The 22,333-nt window shown below is 32.3% G+C and overlaps 2 protein-coding genes across 2 annotated transcripts; one reads left to right on the top strand and one right to left on the bottom strand.

Moving 5' to 3' along the window:
- The first annotated feature begins 1,529 nt into the window (after nt 1-1,529).
- Nucleotides 1,530-6,221, top strand: LOC133315018 (protein ALP1-like). The gene is made up of 2 exons (XM_061516562.1): nt 1,530-1,690; nt 4,951-6,221. The coding sequence occupies exons 1-2, from the start codon at nt 1,555-1,557 to the stop codon at nt 5,997-5,999; spliced, it is 1,185 nt and encodes a 394-aa protein (XP_061372546.1). The 5' UTR covers nt 1,530-1,554; the 3' UTR covers nt 6,000-6,221.
- Nucleotides 6,222-11,077: 4,856 nt separating this feature from the next.
- LOC133315021 (methyl-CpG-binding domain-containing protein 7-like) lies at nt 11,078-16,083 on the bottom strand. The gene is made up of 6 exons (XM_061516565.1): nt 15,816-16,083; nt 14,894-15,016; nt 12,000-12,089; nt 11,783-11,896; nt 11,466-11,697; nt 11,078-11,382 (listed from the first exon to the last, which is right to left on the bottom strand). The coding sequence occupies exons 1-5, from the start codon at nt 16,047-16,049 to the stop codon at nt 11,467-11,469; spliced, it is 792 nt and encodes a 263-aa protein (XP_061372549.1). The 5' UTR covers nt 16,050-16,083; the 3' UTR covers nt 11,078-11,382; nt 11,466.
- Nucleotides 16,084-22,333: the final 6,250 nt, after the last annotated feature.

Raw genomic sequence — 22,333 nt, forward strand, 5'->3', positions numbered from 1 at the left:
TTATTTATACTTTTAAAATATTTTTATGGATGAAATTATTATTTTAAGATACTGCAACTGCAATCTTACATTTTGTATAATATAAAATAAATAAAACATCTAAATCCAAATCAAAATATAAAAGGAAACAGATACATTAAATATTTTAATTGGGCCGCCCCACCTCTACTTGTTACGATCAAGGGTGGAACACATTAAAATCTGGGAGATAACCGTATCCATAAAGTTAAAAAAAATAAAATTATTCGAGTATTAAGTATGTATTTAATAAAAAAATATTCATATCAAAGATATATGTGATACAATCACAGCAGACTAATTTTACGCTTATTTTTTTTCCTTTGACATCACAATAGGTCAATAGTATTGTTCATTCTTTTGTACCTACTCCTAATTGATTTTTATTTAAACTAAATAATGATTTAGTTCTTAAGCGATTTAAATTAATATTATGTTAGTTATTTTTTATTTGTTATAGATGTAATTTAAATTGACTCAAGTAGGTTTTTAAATTTTTATCATAGAAAATGTTATATTTACAAATTACACTTGAATGAAGTCTGACCGGCTAGACATAGTGTAAATTTATAAATTTATATAAAAAAAGAATAAATACCTTTTAAGGTTCCTAACAAAAAAATAAGGTCTTCACTTTAGTCTTTTACAAAAAAAAATTAGTCTCGAGATCCATAAAAAATTTAAAATGGACCTATCTAGTTGAAATCGTAGCCCCTTATAAATTCAAAAAAGACCTATATTAATCTTTCAAAAAGACTAAAACAAGTGTACTTTGAATTTTACAGAAATCAGACCACCAATTTTTTATTATAAGAAACTGAAATCGGAGCGTATTTTGTCATGGATCCAAAAGTATTTACTCAAAAAAAAATTCAATATAACCCTTCTCTTTTATCGTATCCAAAACACTAATTTACTCATTATTTTTCTGTGGGAAAACTAGAACTAAATCAGGCATAAACTCTAAAGCCACGCATCTCTCTCTCTCTGTCTCTCTCTAATACATGATGGTGATACTGTTTCTCTCTAATACCCATATGGACATATCCATGTCCCTCATCAGTTCCACCTCTCCTTAGTGTTGACACATTGTCTTAAACAAAGCCACATGTGTTGCTGTTGGTTTTAGTGTTTCGTGGATTTTGCATCAGTTACCTTAATACCTTGCCTTGCCCCCCTCTTAGCATTTAGCATTGTCCCTTTTGTTTTTATTTCTTTCTTTCTTTCTTCCTTTATCACTAAAGTTGTCTCCTTTCTTGCATGCTTTAAACAAAGACTCTCATACACCACACTCAGCAACTAACCATTATTCTTACTCTTACAACTTGTTGACATGTCTATCCCTATCATTCTCTGAGTTTTATGGTGGTCACTGGTGAGTTTTGTTATTCATTCTATCATGATAATAATGAATCTTCTTTTGGTTCTTTTTTTTTTGTGTTTTTTTTTCTTCTCTTTACCTGTGAACTCTTGCAGTCTTTGCCCCCATCCAAATCGTGAGAGTGTTGTGATTCGATTAACTTGTTGTGGCTTGTGATGGGTCCTGTGAGAGGATTGAAAAAGAGAAGAAAGCCAGAGAAGAAGCATGACAAAAATGGTTCTTCTGCTTCTGGGTCACCCGACAAAGAAGGGTCTGAAGATTGGTGGGATGAGTTGTCAAATAGGATGAATGGTAGATTTCGTTTGACTTTCACTGTATTCAATTCCTTTGATGTTTGCTCTCTTCGTTTTATGTTTGGTATATTGCTTTTGCTGATGAATTCTGCTATGATGAATGCCTTGGTTTTCATCTCTATTTTACCAAATCTCAGTTTTGCTCCTTTTGTTATTTGAATTTTTTGTACACTGAATCAATCATACATGTGCATTTTGATAAATAAGCTAAGGATCCCTAATTTGACTTTCAAGTTGTTTGTCATTGTGATCGTGCTGCTATCTTACCAATCAAGGAATGTTTAATCACATTATATAATTGCATTATAATTAACTGTGAACAGGTTTGTGTATCTTATACTACATTATGGATGTATACTGAATTCCAAGGGAGAACGATACTTTCTTCTTGGTGCTGGAATTAGTGTAGTCAGTGTGCTGTAATTCCGGCTTTATATTTCTAGAGTTTTCTAACTTTCTAATGCTAATTAATTTTAATTTGATGTTTTAAAATAAATAAAAGAAAGCATATGTAACACATGTATCAGATATGTATGTATTCCATCTACCTTGTGACCAATTGAAAGAATGATGATCCCCATACAAGGTGCTTCAGAACTTTATTATAATTTGTTGTTATTTTTACTTCAAGATTTCATTAAAGCAAAAACAAAATTTACTGCTGGTGGCCGTGGAATGGGTAGCCTCTCCTCCCCCTAAACTTTTTCCAACCAAATAAAAAAGTTTATAATGATGTTAAGTAGTAGTGAATGCACAATATATTTTGTGCATTGCTTTATTGTCATTCTGCTTTCCATTCATTAGACTTCCAGCATATAGAGAAGGGAGCTGAATTTTGTTAGTTATGGTTTTGTACTGGTTCTATTAGCAAGTTAACCTAAGTTAATTTAATTGATATAATTGTTCAAAGTCACTGTTTTGGGTTTTAGCCTACACATTGAATTATTGTTGTTCAACTCAAGTGGTTAATTGCAGCCTTAAGTATGACAGTCAGGTACTTGCAATTGGCATGCATGGACTATTAGACTCACTGAGTGAAAGAAACTTAAGGAGAAAAAGGGGGGATGTGGTTATGCAGGAAGAACAACAGAACAGACTTTTTAAATCTTCGTAGTATCTTCTATAAGCTATCCTCTTAATGCTACTCATTTTTTATGTTATATTCTTTGCTTTTGGTTTATCTTTAAGGAATTGTATTGGGTCCTAGCCATTGTTTGGAAATAAAATAAGGAGGAAAAGAAAATGAAAGGATAGAAAGCAAGGGGATTCAAAATGAGGAAGTAGAAAATAATTTTCTCATCATTTACTGTAACTGAAGAAGAATTAACAGAGGAGAAAATGAGAAGGCGTACTCACTAGGTGTTGTTGTGCTTTATCTTTCTAGTTTTGAATCCGTGATTTGATTGGCTAGTTTCAAGGTGTTGTTGTGCTTGGTGTATAGTTTTTATTAAGTTGTATAGTGCTAAAAGCACTATTATGCAAGTTAGTGACGCTAAGCCGGGCTTTCAGTTGCTGGTTAATTTTGTATGCTTCTCTCTACAAAATGATTTTTTGGTGTTCTTCTGTTTATTCTATTTATACTTAGTTAAACAATCTTGTGGTTTGTAGAATTAGAATGTTAAAGGAGTGATGACCATCAAATTTTGTTGTGATGAGGTACACTGAGTAGGTAACTTGCTGTAGAATGAGATACAGTATTCCTCTCAAGCTTATATTTGCTCACACAATTTTACGTTGACTATTTTATGTTTATGATATTTTAGTATAATACTGTTCATCCTCTTTATAGTTTTGAAATGGTTCACCTTTGTGATGTATGATCATCATGCAGAATTCATTTTATTTTTTTAATATTCTAGACCACATTTATGAAACCCTTTGTAAGTAGAATTACTTGATATTTAGTTCAATTTCTGCTGCTTGATTATGTCACAGCCAGTAATCAATTGGCAAAGCTTACAATTTATTTTATACAATGGTAGGTGTTATTTTAGAAGAATCGGTAACTCAGATTTTGGTCAACACTGATTGATTGCTTAAAGATCATTGCAAAGTAATATCAAAGAACATTGAGAAATCTATCAAGTTTTGCAAGTAATTTGTTTTCTTCTTGAACTGAATGTGCCAAAAGGTTTAACGAAGTACATTTGGAAAGTAGCATCAACCCCCGTATATGATATTGTGACTTGTGTCTGTTTACAGTAATAAATAAGCAGCTTGGCGATTGTATAGGTTATAGCCAACATACGAGTCATGGTAAAATAATCTTTTAGGACTAGCTTTTGATTTGCCATAATTTCGAGGCAACTAGAAACATCCTTTAGCTACCTAATTTTTTACTAAAAAATGGGATGAGAATCAAACAAAAGAATGAGGAAAAAAGAGAGTAAATGCCATTTTATGTAGGTTGATTAGATTAAGCTATTTTTTAACATGCATTCGCAGATCTCATATAACTTTGGTGTTTTTTTGCTGTGTGAGCATTAGTGATGCCAATTTTCATGTTCTTTGTTTCAATACCCAGAACAGATATGTAGTGGGTACTATAAATTTTATAATGACATATATTTAGGCAGCAGAATTACTGCGTTCTAGAATAATGTTATTGCTAGGAACATGATTTGGATACAATTACATGTATAGAAGTCCAAGACCAGACAAGGTTTTTTCGCAGCTAGCCTCTAATCTGTAATCTAACTGGTGAATTTAATTGTAATGCATTTTTGAAGCTCAGGCATATTATTGTTAATATGCATGTTTTCGTGACCTATATTTTCTTCAGATTCATGTATAAATCTGTTATCCTGAATCCTTACTTATTTTTATGTTTATCTCGCCTGAATCAGTTTTATTGTAAGTACAGAAGTTATGTCTAAATTAATCTATTACTTGACCAGACAATAAACATACTACATCCTTCTCAATTAGTTAGTATGATAAATTTTGTAGCAGTTTGTATGGCCTCATACCTCACGAATTAAATCATAATGTGTAACATTTTCATTTGTTTTGATGTTTTTTTTGTTCCTGTTATGAAATGACTCTCACTGATTTCACAAATAAAATTTAAGGCTCGTGAATTTTCTCACTTAGCATTAGCTCCTTCCCCTGACTCTTTTCTATTTTAGATAGTGAAGGATAGTTGCCGTGCCTTGGCATTTTCAGTCCTGCATGACCTGAAAGATCATCCAAAACAACATCTGAAAGTAAAGTCTGCATGGTTAACATTTAGAAGTTATAACACATGTTGCTTGACAGGTCTTCAGCAGTCTGCATCGAAGTGTTTGGGTAGCTTCGAATCATTTTTCAAGATCTCCAGAAGGACGTTTGAGTACATATGTTCACTTGTCAAGGATGATATGATGACAAAATCTGCACATTTCGTGTTCACTAGTGGCAAGCCAATGTCTTTATTTGATCAAGTAGCTGTGGCACTGAGAAGACTGGGATCTGGTGACTCACTAGTCGCAATTGGTGATTCATTTGGGCTAAACCACTCAACTGTTTCACAAGTCACTTGGAGATTTGTGGAATCCATGGAAGAAAGGGGGCTTCATCACCTTCAATGGCCTTCAACAGAAGTGGAAATGAATGCAATCAAAACCAAATTTGAGAAAATACGAGGCCTCCCCAATTGCTGTGGTGTAATTGATGCTACTCACATCACAATGTGTTTACCTGCATCAGAACCTTCATGTAATGTGTGGCTTGATCATAAGAAAAATCATAGCATGGTCTTGCAAGCAATAGTGGATCCTAACATGAGGTTCAGGGACATAGTCACTGGCTGGCCAGGTAAAATGGAGGACTGGTTGATATTCGAGAGTTCAAACTTCAAAAAACTTTGTGACAAAGGGGAGAGATTGAATGGAAAGAGATTAGAGCTCTCTGAAGGATCAGAAATAAGGGAATATATAATTGGTGATTCAGGCTATCCTTTTCTACCTTACCTTGTTGTTCCTTTTGAAGGGAAAGCTCTCCCAGAATCAAAAGCACAGTTTAACAGGCTGCATTTGGCAACAAGGATGGTGGCACAAAGAGCACTGGCAAGGTTAAAGGAGATGTGGAAAATCATTCAAGGAATGATGTGGAGGCCTGACAAACACCGTCTTCCAAGGATTATTCTTGTTTGCTGCATACTTCACAACATTGTTATTGACATGCAAGATGAAATGCAGGATGAACTTTCTTTGTCTCATGATCATGACTCAGGTTACCAACAACTGATTTGTGGAGCTGTAGACGACAAGGGAGTGGCACTAAGAGAAAGTTTGTCTCTCTACTTGACTCGAAGGTTGCCTCCATGATTTTGTTTGTCCATTACTAGCTTTTGGTTGCTCAGTATATTATCTGGAATCATGAAAGTTTCTGGGAAAACATCTCGTATGATATAGTTGTCCCTCTCTTTGATTTCTAGACTGTAAATAATTTGGATGGTGCATGGCAGGGTGAACATTGCAGGTTTACCAAATTATGGTTGAAGATAAGGTTATTGGTAAACTCACATCAGCATTGAGCATAAATTTATCACTGGAATAAAGGGAGTTGATTATTACTCTGTTAGTTGAAAAATATTATGAACATTTCCTTGTAAAACCTTTTGTTTATGATAACAAGTAATTAAAATATGAAACTCTTTTAAAATGTGGCGACTCATGATCAAAATAATATAACAAAAAACTCATTGGATCATAATTAAACCCTTTATTGATGTAAGCTTTAAGTAAAATAATTAAAGTGACATATAATTTATTCTTATATAATAAAATAAAGTCCTTATTGTTAAGAGTAAAATAAGTTTCTCTTTTTCCTTAAGGTATGTAGCTTCACTATTGTTTAGAGTTTTAAATTCTTAAATTATTGGTTATTTCAAAAATTTCTTTTTAGTTAAAATTTCTTTCTTCTCAAATTTCAATTATTTATACTCTCAAAACAATTGCTTTTAAGATATCTATTTAAAAATTTCCTTTTATTTTTAAATATTAGATGTATGTGCTCTCCTAATTTTTTTTTTCTTTCAAAATTGTTTTCTTTCAAACCTCAGTTGTTCCATTGTTACATATTAAATTAAAATACATTATTTTAAATGTGATTTAATTTGTTAATTTATTATCCCTTGAAGAATGATACATATTATTCTTTATTTCACTTCTTTTAAATTTTACATTAAAATTATTGAGAATTGATTATGCATGTCTTATTTATAATTTCAAAGTTTTTCTCTTTTAATTTATATTTTAAATTTTACCTGAATTAATTATGCATACATCTCTTATAAATTACACATTTTTTCATCTAAATATATTTTTTCAATTTATTATTTTTAAATTCTATTTCAATTTAACCTGGTACTTTTCAAATATACTTTTTAATTCACCAAAAAAAAAAAAATTGGCCCAACAATTTACATTTTTAGTTAAGATATATATTTGCCATTTACCCAATTGTCAACAAAGTGGTCACAATTGCCTAAGGGTTTGTCAACAAGCTGCTTGAGATATATTTATCTCTGGTCATCCCAAAATTACGTCATTTTATTTATTTATTTTCTTATATTAATTAATTCACCTTTGAATGGTTATGATTCTATTTTTCTCTCTTTTCCTTTATCACCATTGATTCATTTTTGTACAGTTATGATTTAGTAGCCGGAGATAAAGTTATCTTAAGCAGTTTGAGAAATGATAAGTCCATATATATATATATATATATATGGGGTAGGATCATTTGACACCGGTGTCAAATTTGAAGTTTGACACCTCATCTGAGAGCCGTTAGATCAAAAAAGATTAATGGTGTCACATGCTTACAAATCAGAGTCGTTGATCTTTTTTTATCAAACGGCTATCAAATAAGGTGTCAAATTTCAAATTTGACATTGGTGTCAAAGGATCCTACCTCTATATATATATATATGGATTTACATTTCTGCAGCTGCTGTACGTGCAACAATCAAATACTTGTCATATATATATATATATATATATATATATATATATATATATATATATACGTGAAAGCATTAAATGCAGGGAATCATAACCATATAAAAGATAAAAGCATTAAATGTGAGAAATCATAATCATACACTTGCCGTTGTTGTACGTAAAGCGGTTGCAGAAATAATTTTACCATATATATATATATAGGGCAGGATATTATTACACCGGTGTAAGAGTTAGAAGTCTTACACTCAGTCTTGACCATTGATCCACTTGTATCCAATGGTTCACATTACTGAAAAATTTGAACCCTTAGATATAAGTGGATTAACGGACAAGATTAAGAGTGTAACTTACACTGGTGTAAAATGATCCTGACCCTATATATATGTATTTGTCAATAAAGGTGGACACAGTTGGCTAAGGGATTGGTCCATACTCCTCAAGGGCATGAATTTAGTGACTACACCTAAGCATTGGTACATAATCTCACTTAAACTTTTGTTTACCAATATATATATATATATATATATATATATATATATATATATATATATATATATATGAGGTAGGATCCTTTGACACCGGTGTCAAATTTGATTTTTGACACCTCATCTGAGAGCCTTTAGATCAAAAAATATCAACGGCTCTGATTTGTAAGCATGTGACACCATTGATCTTTTTTGATCTAATGGCTCTCAGATGAGGTGTCAAATTTCAAATTTGACACCGGTGTCAAAGGATCCTACCTCATATATATATATATATATATATGTGTGTGTGTGTGTGTGTGAGGAATGCTATATTTACAAGCCTTTTTATTTTTACAAACTCTTCCAAACTATATTATGTACTCCAAGGAATAGACTCCATTAAACCTAAAAAAAAAGAGAGGAATAGACTCCATTAGGAATGTACTCCTAGAAGTACATAGTATAATTTTAAAAGTTTGTAAATATAACATATCCCTAATATATATATTGAGAAAATATAAAAAATAACAAGTTAGTATACAAAAATAATTTATATAGTACTACTTTAATGGGAAAGTTGGTGAACAAAAATATACTCTGATCCGTACATGGGATTTAAAAAGGGTTTGCATTTGTCATTTAACATGACACAACAAAATTTCCTACACACACAATATTATGTGGGGCCCACACTTTTTGAAGAAAAAGAAAAAAAGAAAATTACGGCACGCAAAACGAATCTCTATAACATTACATAATCACTTTTTCTACAACATAACTCTGGCAAAAAAATTTATTTATTGTAATTTAATTAAATAATTACGCATTTATTGCAGTTTGAGAAGTATTTACAGATCTATTGCACAATGTGACGCCTTTTTTGGGCGTCACATGTGACGCCTCATTTAGGCGTCTCTCACCAAGGGAAGACGCACCAATGGGGCGTCTCTAATGAGGTGTTGACACGTGTCATTTCTCTCTAAAAAAAAATAATAATTTAATCATAAAACTTCTAAAGGCCATAACTTTTGACTCGGGTATCCAATTCAGGTAATTCTTTTTTTGATTCCACATAACTTTTCGATATCTACGTAATGACATCTCATTTGATATATTTTATTTCTCACAAACATAATTTAAATTTGCAAGAATGGTACTATACGAGCGTTTAAACCTAAAAGTCTCTTAGTTCTTTCCGAATCAACACCAAACACACCAAAACCAAGTGTTTGAAAAAAATAGTGTACAATGTTATTGAACAGAAATTCGTATTGTGTATCGTTTGGTTGATTTTTCGTATCTTGAATCATACGGTATCATAAGTTACATCCTTCTGTTTTATGACTTTTTTCTTTAAAGCCATTTAAATTATAGCTTCTGAATGGTTTTCAAAAATAAAATCCTTCTTACTTAGATATTTATAATATTTATTTAATTATTTTTTTATTATACAGATTTTTCAAAAAAATAAACATAAAATAAAATAAAATCCTTCTTACTTAGAGATTTATAATAGCTCATGAGTACTAGATTTGTGATTTTTGAGTTTAAGTCACAAATCAAATCTTTATTTTGTTTTCCTTATTAATGATAATTTTTTATATTTTTTTAAATTTAAATCACAAACCAAAACTTTATTTATTTTTTATATTAAAAATTAAAAAATGTGATTTTTTTAAATTTAAATCACAAACTAAATCTTTATTTTTTTATATTAAATCACAAATCTAGTACTCAGAGGCTTGTGGATTTAAACGCTCTTATAATACCATTCTTGCAAATTTAAATTATGTTTGTGAGAAATAAAATATATCAAATGAGATGTCATTGCGTAGATCTCGAAAAGTTATGTGAAATCAAAAAAAGAATTACCTGAATTGGATACTCGAGTCAAAAGTTATGGCCTTCAGAAGTTTTATGATTAAATTATTTTTTTTTGGAGAGAGAAATGACACGTGTCAACACCTCATGAGAGACGCCCCAATGGGGCGTCTTCCCTTGGTGAGAGATGCCTAAATGAGGCGTCACATGTGACGCCCAAAAAAGACGTCACATTGTGCAATAGATCCGTAATTATTTCCAAAACTGTAATAAATGTGTAATTATTTAATTAAATTGCAATAAATAAATTTTTTTGCCACATAACTCTTATAAAACCCATTTAAAAATGGTGAAATGCGAAATGATGTGAAATTTAAAATCTTAATCTTAGACCCATTCCGGACAAAATTTCCTCCCATAAAAGATACTTGTGATTTATCTAAAAAAAACTTGAAGCAACATCTAACATTATTTATTTATTTTTTGAGTACAGCGTCCAACATAAATTGTACCATTGTTTTCCTTCATAATGCTTAATTGTTCATTTCCAGTTTTCCACCAATCTGACAATTATAATTTATTAAAAAAAATATCCAATAAATTATAACCGTTAAATTTAGATTAGTAAAAATCAATAATTAAAATTTAGTAATGAGAGATTATAAAACTTTTAAGTTATAAATATATCGAGAAGTTATTCCATAGACTAGTCCCATAAAATTTACTAATGCTCCCTCTCACGTGTAAAAGGCAAAAAAGGAAAACAAAAGAAAAAGCAGGGATAAAATAGTCAAAAAAAAGTTTTGATTGTGAGTGAGACCAAGAAAAAATAACATGGGCCGGAATCATATAAAATTTTTCCAAATATATCCTACCTCCTAAAATAATAGAAATCCTACTTCTCCCAACTGTCCGTGGTACCACGTCTAAATGAACAAAGCTTGAAAGCTATTATCATGATCTACAAATTTGATGTTATAGGGGACATGTTCTTTTCAGGTGTATTCGACACTTTAATTTTGTTAAGTAGACATATTTTTCTCAGATTGTATATTATTTTTACTTTTTTTTATGTTGATTCAGCTAATGAGCATGACTGCATGAGATACAATCATCCGGCAAATTTGAAGACACCCTTATTACCGTACAATAAACTGTCTCTCAGCAAAACTTGTTACTGCCAACGAGTTTATAGCTCAATTGACACTAGTCCTAGTCCTAATAAAGATTGAAGTCTGGTGATGTCGAAACTTCAATCCTTCACCCTCACCAGGTGCTTGGAGATGCAACCCAAAAAACAAAAAATTCTACATTACAATAAGTGAAATAGAAAAATCTCTACTTACGGATTATAAGATTAGTCACGTAGATAATCTGATTTACAATCTAAGCTACATGGTATCAGCACATGCTCACCAATATGTTCTTTCATCTCTATTGTAGTCCCTGAAAAGCTGAATGGAATCAACAAGTAACTTTCAGTGCTTTTGAAGGTGTGGAATTACATGAAAGCAGTATTAACTTATTTTAAGCTTACCTCAGCTATTAAGTCCATTAATAACTCCATCATTAATGGATAGTACAAATGCTTCAGACCATTTCAGCTTTTCAGATTCTGGTACCATAGAATCATCTACGAAAGGGCTCCAGAAGCCCCCAGGACCAGATAGAACCCAGCTTACTTTTGTTGGTGGTTCGGATAAGTTATGCATGGAAGCTCTGTTGTCCTTTCTCGAATTCATTTTCTTCGGAGAATCAGACTTCTTAGACTGCTTTAAAAGACATTCAATTGTTGTTACATTGAAAGTGTATAGTTTTGAAACTCACTGTAGATTGAATAGAATGTTTAGTTACCTTTAGAGTGATTTTGTCTTCTTTAGCAACTGAAGAGTGTTTTTTGACCGGTCTTTGGCAACTTTTCACACCACCACGAGCACTTTGTTTTGCAGTGCCAGATTTCACCACTGACTGAAAAGGAAGCATAAATTAGATAGTGATAAAAAAGGCATAAATATGTTGATGCCACCAGATTATTAATTGTCAAACTGAAAGTAATTTTTGGTTTTAGCACCTCGAATGTATCAGCACAAGCATTTTCTCCGGTTAAATATTCCTCAACAGCACTCAAGGAACGGAACCGAGTCCCAGAGTCTATGTAGGTCTGCAGAAAATATAGCATAGATTAAATCATTGAAAGAACTTCAAACCACACAAGTCTACATCCTCTTAATAGTCTTACACCTCCATGACTTATTTTTTTATTTTTTGGTACTGCAAGCAGCTGGAGGGGAGGGGGACAGGTTGCCATAACTTCTTTATACACGTGTTTTTGTGAGTGTGTTTGTGGCTTCAATGAAGAGCAATAAATGTTAGCTTAAAATTGCCAAAGGAAAATACACAAAAAAAAAACTTTGTCCAAAAGAGAACAAAAAAAAAGGAAGTTTGAAATTGTTTGTGTGTTGTATTCAATCATAATTTGAAAAAAAGGAAGTTTGAAATTGTTTGTGTGTTGTATTCAATCATAATTTGAAATTAAGGCAATTCTCATACGCTAATGAGAGGATAGTTTAACCATTTTTGCAGAAAATCATTATTGCCAAATATTAAGCTAATTACATCAAAGACAAGAACTAAAAATAAAAATACAATAGCAGATTTTTTTTCTTTCTTATTAAATGCTTGTCCATTTGACCGTCTTCTAAGAGCAAAATATGCTTCTATTAAGTTCCTATCCCAAACTCAAACCAAACAAATATATAGAAGGATAGAACTTAATAGTGAGGCAGATAAGAGGTGAGAGCCTCCACTATAAATGAGAGTTCTGTGTCTCACACCCAGCCAATACGACACTATCACTCCTACATCAAAACAGTTAGATAGGAAAGAGTGGTTCATTCCCAAGTTATCAAATGTGGACTGCGGCCTGTAACGGCCAGCCCTAAAAAATGCTATAGTATGGGTTGCGATTGCAGAAATAGTGGAATAGATCAATAGAAAAATACTAAAATCCATTAACTGTATTATTCTGTTTTTATCAATAAAAAATCAAAGAATGCTATTTAAACAAGGATAAGGACAGTGACAAATGCATCAACAAGTAACAAAATAATTCTTCAATACAAGTAACACAACAAATTATTAAAAAAAAAAATTTGAAAAGTAGCCAGTAGCCACTGAGTTTTGTTGCCTCTGATTTTAACATTTTATCTTACATTCTCATTATCAATTACTTGTTTTTGCAGTGCCAATATTTCTATGTATCATGTGCTGAATTCAGTGTGTGGAAATTAATTATGTAATTTTGTTTTTATATATTGGTTTTGTCCCCACTAAACATAATCTCTGGGTCTGTCACTATGGAAAATGCAGGACAAATGCAGTTTTATCACAAGTATGTATAGACAAATGCAGTTAATAAATTTGCTCTAAGGAGTCTATAACACAAAGATAATGACAAAGAGAGAGACACAGAGAGCTTCAAAGTTAAAAATACAAAGATAAATAATAAAATATTCTTTTAAAAATAAAAAAACAGAGGCCAGAGAGCTTGCTAGAGATAGAGGGAGGAAAGGGAGAGAAGTGCATGCAAAATGGCCACGAATGCAGCCGCTATTGCGTTTTGGTGCGGTGCAGATTGTTGCGGCGAGACACTACAAAGTGCAACCAGCGCGGCGCACGCCACTATTACCGCACAATTGACTACTATTCCATCCATGTTATGGGGTGAGCAAACCAGGCACAATTGACTACTAAATCCTAGCTGATAAGAGGGGAGAGCTTCCACTATAAGTGGGAGTCCCATTTCTCACACCTAGTCCAAATAAGACCCAAGCTACAGCAGCAGAGTTTTTTATATTGCCTTTATTTATTTGCTTTTGCAGTGACTCATTTTTCATACCAATAATGAATGTAATGTCCATTGTATTCATTAAAACAAAAACTGCACCCTTACCTAAACATGCAGCCAAACAATATATATCTGGTTCAATATTAGTAAACAGCTGAATAATTAAGTGCAATTTTTTTTTTTTTTCTTCCTACAGTCTTATAAGCCTAATTAACACAACTTTTTTCTTAAAAAAAGTTACATATCAGAATATACCCCAGATAATAAAGTGTTTAGTAAAATAGAAATACCCGGTCTGTGACTTCAGCATAGTTATGGGGCTTCTCCTTAATAACCCAATCATTAGGTTGTTTAACGTATGAGGTATTTTCCCTAGAGAGTTACGACCTGCATCTACAGCAGTATTGGCACATAAGTGGAGATGTGGCCTTCATGTTTCAGGAATTGCTATTATTATATCTAAAAATGTAAATATTATAAGTTTTAGATCTCCAGGTTCTGTCTGAGTATTTAGACCGATTTCATTGTCTTTTCAAATATCATGACAGATTCCACTGTATTCCATATGCTACTGATTACCATTCACAAATTTCTTGTTCCGAGTATATACCTGGACAGATCCACTCGCTCTAAGCCCAACGGGCTAAGCCCACTTGGAGGATTTGAAGACTCCTCCATCCGGGTAGGGAAAGTCCAGTTTGGACCGTAACCTACCAACCCGGATTGTGGGGCTGTACCCACGATCCTCCTCCACCCTTTGGAATCTACGATCACTCCCTAACTGAACCGCACTAAGCTCACGATCACCATGATAACTATCTCCCAAGGTCCATATAAATACACCTACAGTACCTAAAGGACACACTTCAGTCACATTGCATTCGTCCATGCTTACCAAGCCATATTCAACCATACACTTTTGCCTTACACCGTTGACATCATTCCAGACCCATATACAACCAATAGCATTCTCCATACACCTGCATTACAACCCCGACATTGTAGTTGTTGTTCACTCAGAACATTTCTGTTAATATTTTACAAAGTAATTTGACTTTCGTGTGACTTTAACAAAGAGACACACTTGCAAATAATATAAACACAAAATCAGAACTCACAGTGTTTTCATTTTCTGATTTCTTTCTCTCGGTAGTAACATAGTCTCTTGTTTCTTGTGTTAGATATCTCTGAACAGATACCAGAGAACGAAACCTCCTTCCAGTGCCTGGCTCATAGTAATACTGAACAAATAAGATTTAAAAAAAAAAAAAAAACATCAAATCGTGTCATAAGGGGAATAATATCCAAATATTATGGTCCTGGTTTTAGAAATGACCACAATGGAATTTCAATAAATAACGTGAGAACAATATGATAATGTACCAAAATATAGGAACAGAGAACCTAAACTAAATGTGCAAACTTTAGAAATAAAGCATGGCAAGAGAAAACAACTAGCTTTCCCATCTTTTGGGTGCAGATTATTACAGGGTTGAATCAAGTGTGACTTTACCTACCCAATACATTAAATTATTAGCACTAAATGGATATATAGGGAAAAATTTAAACTTTTAAACGGTCTTACTCTGTCAAGTGAATTATCACTTCCTCTACAGTGTAATGCCAAATTTTAAAACCTACTACTAACCCTTGAAGAGATTGCATATAACCATGATGTGTCAGACATCAACTTTCAGTGTGACACTCAGAACTCCTATTAAAAATTCTCTTGAGAATGAAAAATTCAATCTTGATACTCAAAATACTTATGGGACGTTTTTTCAAACACATATCAGAAATGGCACCAGCTTCTCTGAGCAGTTCACCAAATCCAATATTTCAATCCCTAGACGTTGAATTAAAAATAATTACTAAGAAGGGATCTGACACCTAACGAAACCCAGCAAGCACAACATTTGACATTATTCAACACTTGCGACTTGCCACCGCCTCCAACAAATTTAGAAACAATATGTGTGGTGCCTGATTATGCAGTGTGCAGACATGCATGCATGAAACAAAAAGAAGAGGAAAATGCACCCTGTCAACGTGGTAGGGGTTAGAGTGACGGGGCTTTGCCTCCACTATCCAATCATCTGGAAGCTTGAAAGGTGAGGATGATGGTGATGGTGACAAGCTTACAATCTGCAATTCATTTTCCATTGAACTGGTCGGATTGTGATTGAGTTGTTTCTCTTTAACACTATCATCGTACTCATCAATGTCTGGGCTCCTAACTTGGATTGGGGTCGGCATTAAGGATTCCCAGGACATGCTAGTGATGTGATGTGTCGTGTTCTTGTTGTTCTTGCCGTGCAAGTATGTTTCTCACTTCGGTTACTACTACAGTCTATACAACAAAGCAAAATATGGTTACTCTTTTTCGGCCCACTGGATCTCAAAAGCCCGTGTAGTGTAAGTAACCCTTCAAATTAAGTGATTTTAAATTTGGTTTCTAAAATTTTATAATATTATCAAATATTCAATAAAAAAATGTATTCATTGAATTGATGAATATGTTAAGGCGAAATGAAATAACCACAAAACTTTGTAACTGAATGCTATTAGAGTAAGTATTTTTTAAAATTATTAAAAGTGGATACATTTCAATTTGTTTTTAAAATTTGAAAATATGAAAAGACAAAAAAAATATAAATTAAAAATTAAAAAATAATAATTATATAATCAAAAAATAAAATTAGTGATTTTCCATGCTATAATTATATTATATACATATAGGATCAAACAAAAATAAACATTCTCATATTAATTTTTCACTTTATAATTTTATATTTATTTATAAACTCTAGTGAAAAAACCAGATAACGTTTGTATACGATTTGACTGATATGCCGATTAATAGTCTATATTTGACTACTTTATTTTTGTGATGTCAGTACTTTGATACTCAAAGAGTTTTCACTTCCGAGTTCCCACGACAAACTCTATGTTGCCAAGGTAAATATTTTTAGGACTTGCAATTTCTCATCTTGCATAAAAAATTCAAGTTTTCTTACAAAGAGAGAAATGAGTGGAGTTCACCTTAAAGAAAAAAATAAAAAATAAAAATAAAAAAATGATTGGCACGGACATCGAAGTGAGAGTGGTAGAAGAGGAGATTTCTCATGTAATATGAAAAGTCTTTTTCTCATATTTTTAATAGGGTTTTATTAATCGCATGTTAAAGGAGATAGTTATCTCATGTCATAGAGACAAATTAATGGGCTCCTCCACCTGAAAAAATAAAATAAAATAAAAAAGTAACACAGTTATCAAAGAATGTGTAGAAGAGAAAACGTATGTCATGTGACATAAGAATAGTTTTTTCTTTTTTAATATTATGAATGCATCAGACTCGATACATTCATTTATTAAATAATAAATGGAAAAGTTTAAAGAGATATAAAAAATAATATAAAAAAATAAGGGTTAAAATAAAAAAAAATTATCCATTTTAGTAAATGAATATACCAAAAGTTTGCTCGTTGACAAGATAGGTTCGAATGGGAGAAAAATTTTAATATACCAAAACCACCGAATTCACCGAAACTCAATAATTCTTTTATTGAAAAGGAAAATATTTTAGAACTTCAAAAAAATATTTTTTAAAAATTTGTAAAAAAAAAAATTACATTTTAGTAAAAAGACCACCGAATTTTGGTGGTCCGGTTGTAACAAAACTTTTCTCCCCGAACAGCTGGGAAGAAAACTTTACAGGTACTTTCTTCATTGATGTATTCACATCAGCCATGATAAGATTAGAGGTTATGATTATAGCAGGCAAAACGGGCTCAGCTCGGCTGGCCAACTCGTTCAATTTGTTAAACGAGACGGGATACGCTGAGTTTTTCAACTCAACTCAAAAATGGGGCGGGACGGGGCGAACTCATTTTTTTGCGGGTTGATGGCGGGCATAGGCGGGCCGAGGCGGATCAGTGTAAAATAGACTCGGGCTGGCGGACCAACCCGCCCAATCCGCCAAACGGGGCAGGACGAGCTAAGTTTTTGAGTCCACTTTCAAAAGCGGAACGAGGCGGGCTGACTTAATTTTTGGCGGGTTGATGGCGGGGTGGGGCGGGGTAGGGCGGGGCGCCCACTTTGCCATCTCTAGTTATGATGCACCGATACTGACATGAGATATGGGATATGACACGATATGCCGATACGTTAATTTTAAAAAATGTCATATTTTGACACGTTGGGACACGTTTGATATTAAATAATATTTTTAATATATATAATATAATTTATATTTGATGCATATAACAACATATAATAAGTCATGTAACCAATCAAATGTTCAAATTTCATAACATAAATATAAACAAAAATAATTTTTCGTATCTTATTAATTTTTCATGTAAATTTCATAACATAAAAAAATTGATTTATAAATTATTTTTTTTATTTTTAGTTAATAAAAAAACATGTCGGATGCGTGTCAAAACGTTGATCGCGTGTCGGAAAAAATTAACAGCGTGTCAAAAAAATGTGTTAAAATGTGTCAGAACGTTGACCGTGAGTCCCAAAATATTGACAGCATATCAGAACGTGTCGGTGTCCGACACACACAATTTGAAAAAAATTTGTTGACTAGAGGGTCTGGTCTACACAAGTTATGGTGCGAATGGTAAATTAAAAAAAGATCTAAATGTCATAACTTTACAGGGCTTTATTAATCAACTTTATATAGCAATGGAAAAAAAAAATTGTGAATTTTTTAGATAGCTATATTATGCTCTAACTAATAAAGGGGATATTTACAAAAAAAAAAATAAATAAAGGGGAAAAGATTTGTTATGTTCGAGGAAGGAAATTTTTTTCTTATACTAACAAAAAAAACGTGGCTCCCATGAAAGTTTAAAAACAAAAAACAAAAAATTGTTGACAAGATGTTTTCTGTCTCTGCATAACGGGATTGATTTGTCCGGTAACAGGAGGAATATAATCTCCAATGATAAATTGATAGGAATAGGTTATTTTATCTTTTTTTTTATACTTACCTTATTTATTACTCTCCAGTAACATTATATTAGAATCTCGATAAGGACAAAAAAAAAACTCAAGAGAGAAGAGAAATAATACAAATTAGTTGAAATTATAATCTAATGATATTGAAGAATGATAAATAAGTTAGATATGAGAAAAAAAGTATGTAGAATAATCTATCCCAAATTGATATTATTCTATCGTATGGATAAAACTGTCTAATATGATCATTGATATGTTTATGTTGAAGTTGAGTGTCCTCTCTCAGGAATCTATAGGGGAAATACCTGAAAGATCATCATATTATTGTGCACTATAGTAGATGGCATAGCCAAGGCTTGGGATTGTGCACAGTGACAGCTAATAAAGAGAGAGTTTAGAATATGTGTATCTGGTTAGCTTAACTCTTTATTTATAGATGGGTTACTTGTCAATAGTGGACTTATGGGTCTCTTAGAAATATTGAGGGTTCAGTTCTTGATTCATTGCTGTCGCACTAGAATTAATGCAATTAAGAAATATTTTCTTAATTTTTCTCTTAACTGTTAGTCTTTCTTGGACCTTCTAGAATATGGGTCATTACATCAGGTTCATAACAGTTACCTATCACCCTCATGTCTGGGTAATGTTTGATCATGTGGATCGAGATGTGTCCAATAAATGATGATTTGTATGTTTCTGTTGGATCTGGATACTCTCTCTTAAGCATCTATGGGAAAGATAATTTAGAGATCAGCAGATCACTATGCACTATAGTAGACAGCATAACCAAGACTTGAGGTGTGTGCACACTGACAACTAATAGAGTGAGGGTTTAGAATATGTGTACCTGGTTGGCTTAACCTTTTATTTATGGATGAGTTTGCCTATCAGAGTTAATTTTTGGGTCGCTTAAAAATATTTTGGGTCCAGTTCATGATTCACTGTTGTGACACTGAAATTAGTATAATTAAAAAAAATTCCTTAATTTTCCTCTTAACTATTAGTCCTTCTTAAACCTTTTAGAATATGTACTTTTACGCCAAGTCCATAATAGATATATTAAATTTTTATTAATTTAATTCACATAAATGATATAAAATAAGTCCATAAAAATTGAAAATAAATTGAAAGCATGACATCGAATCAAGGTAAAATAATCTGAAATCTTATAATTAAAAGGGAGTCCCACTTGGCATCTTTCAACAATAAAAATAGAAGAAGATTATATTTATAAATTTTTTATTTATAAATTCTTATAAATTACATTATGTACTATCCAATAAAAATAAAGGGAATTAGTTTTTTTCTCTTATTGCACATTCATCAAAAATCATACCAAGTTTTTTTTTTTTTAAAGATGGATCCCACATGAATTTGTCTCTACATGAGACCATACTTTTATCTTGTAACAAGAAGAAAAAAAATTGCCCTAAAAATAAAACGATCAGATACAACTCATAGAGACAAAATGGATAATACCTCACCAATAATAAATCACGGACGACCAGATTCAAGCTTCTTCCTTCAATGAATGAATGGATCCTAGAAATTACGAATATGCGCTGTTAGATCTAAATTTTTTATAATTATTATTATAGAATTGAAAATGTTGGATAGCAGTTTTAAAAATGTGTAATTTTTATCATTTTTAAAATTAAGAATAAGCATTCTTTTGTATAACGTGGATAAAATTTTGTAATATAATACAGTTTATTCAAAATTTAGATCCTTATTCTGTCTTTAAATTTTTTTATTCAATTCTTATATTATTTTAGAAATATTAAAATAGATTTTTATATTATACAGTCATATTTTTTGGCAGATAAAAAACTTAAAAATATGTAACAAAAAAAAAAGGAAAAAAAAAACCTTAAAAATGAAAACGACCCTAGCTAAGAACCAGGAAAGGGTAATTCTAAGTAATAATGCATGATTGGTCTAATGGGTTGGAATTTATTAACAACCTGTTTGGATGAGCTTTTTTTCTCCTAAAGTTGTTTTTTTTTTAAGAAAAAAAAGCACTTCTTACTATAAGTTCGTTTGGATGTCTGATTTTAAAAAAAACAGAAGTTACAAAAAAAGTCAAAAACATATTTTTTTAGAAGTTAAAAATTTTAACTTCTAAAAAAACAGAAGTCAAAAGCCAATTTTTTTTCAAAAAGTAAATATTTTTATAAAAATATAAATAGCCTTAACTTTTATAAAAAGCACTTCTAAAATAAGGAAGAAATAAAAGTTACTTTTTGTAAAAGGTGAAGCAAACGAGCTCTAAGAGTGGTATGGAAATGAGAAAGGAGTTCACACACACAGGTGACGGCGCAACGCATACGTTATGCAAAGGTTTGTTTGGGTTATGGATTTAAATTCTGATACGAGCAAATTTTTGGGAAAAAAATTTGTATCAGAGGTATATCTCTTCTCAATAGGAAATTAGTCTCTTTCTTTTTTCGATAGCATAATCTAATACACCATGTTTTAATGAGGAGTTAGTCTTTAGTGCCGTATTTCGAGGACAAAGTGGCCAGAAGAATTTAAATAAGAATACATTCAAGTTATAAAAAAAAAAAAAAAATTTAGACACACACGTTTGCTTTTGTAATCTAGTCTTGTGCCAAAGATTCTACAGCTACAGAATATATCTTTTTCTTCCTAGTCAATCTGTACTCTCTTCTTCTTTCTTTCATACACCAAATTCTCCAAAGCCCACATGCCATGCTCATCTCATTTCTCATATTACTCTTTGTTCCTTTTCAAACATTCTCCGCATTCAAATTGATACATAATTTCACTTTTGAATAGAGGAATTAATGTTTATCATATTATATACATATACGAAGGTGTATTAGTCTCACGTGGGGTTATGTAAAGAGAATGGAGAAAAAAAGAAAATATACATCATACATATTTTTTTATATATAGAAGATAAAATTATCTCATATAACATAAAATATATTAGGGTGCGCATGACAACTTTTCCGGAATCAGTTCTTTTTTAATTTATGTTCCCGGAAACAAAAATGGATAGGAAACTCGTTTGGTAAAACCGGTTTATTTTTTTGTTACCGGGATGAACCAATTTAATTTTTGTGCTGGGGAACAGAAAAAAGAATCAAAAAATTTCTGTTTTTTTGTTCCCAGGCACAAAATAAAAAACACTTGTCTCTTTCAATCACTCTCCATCTCTACCATCAACACCACCACCACCATCATTTCGACACGACCACTACCACCATCGTCGTCACCACCGCCACCGCCACCATGATGCCACTCCCACCATCACCAACGCCTCCATCCATATCTACCACCATGCCACCACCACCACCATCATCATTGCAGCCACTGCCGCCACCGCCACTACCATCGCTACCACCACCGTCACCAACCACTACTACCATCGCCATAGCCACTGTTGTCACCACCACCACCATGACACTACTGCCACCACTGCCGCCTCCACCACCATCGCCACCAACCACCACCATCATCATTGCAGCCACTGCCGCCACCGCCACTACCATCGATACCACCACCGTCACCAACCACTACTACCATCGCCATAGCCACTGTTGTCACCACCACCACCATGC

The sequence above is a fragment of the Gastrolobium bilobum genome, unplaced genomic scaffold (assembly GCF_033153095.1).
Source record: "Gastrolobium bilobum isolate Gb01-03AN ecotype WA unplaced genomic scaffold, APGP_CSIRO_Gbil_v1 utg107053, whole genome shotgun sequence".
Lineage (NCBI taxonomy): Eukaryota > Viridiplantae > Streptophyta > Magnoliopsida > Fabales > Fabaceae > Gastrolobium > Gastrolobium bilobum.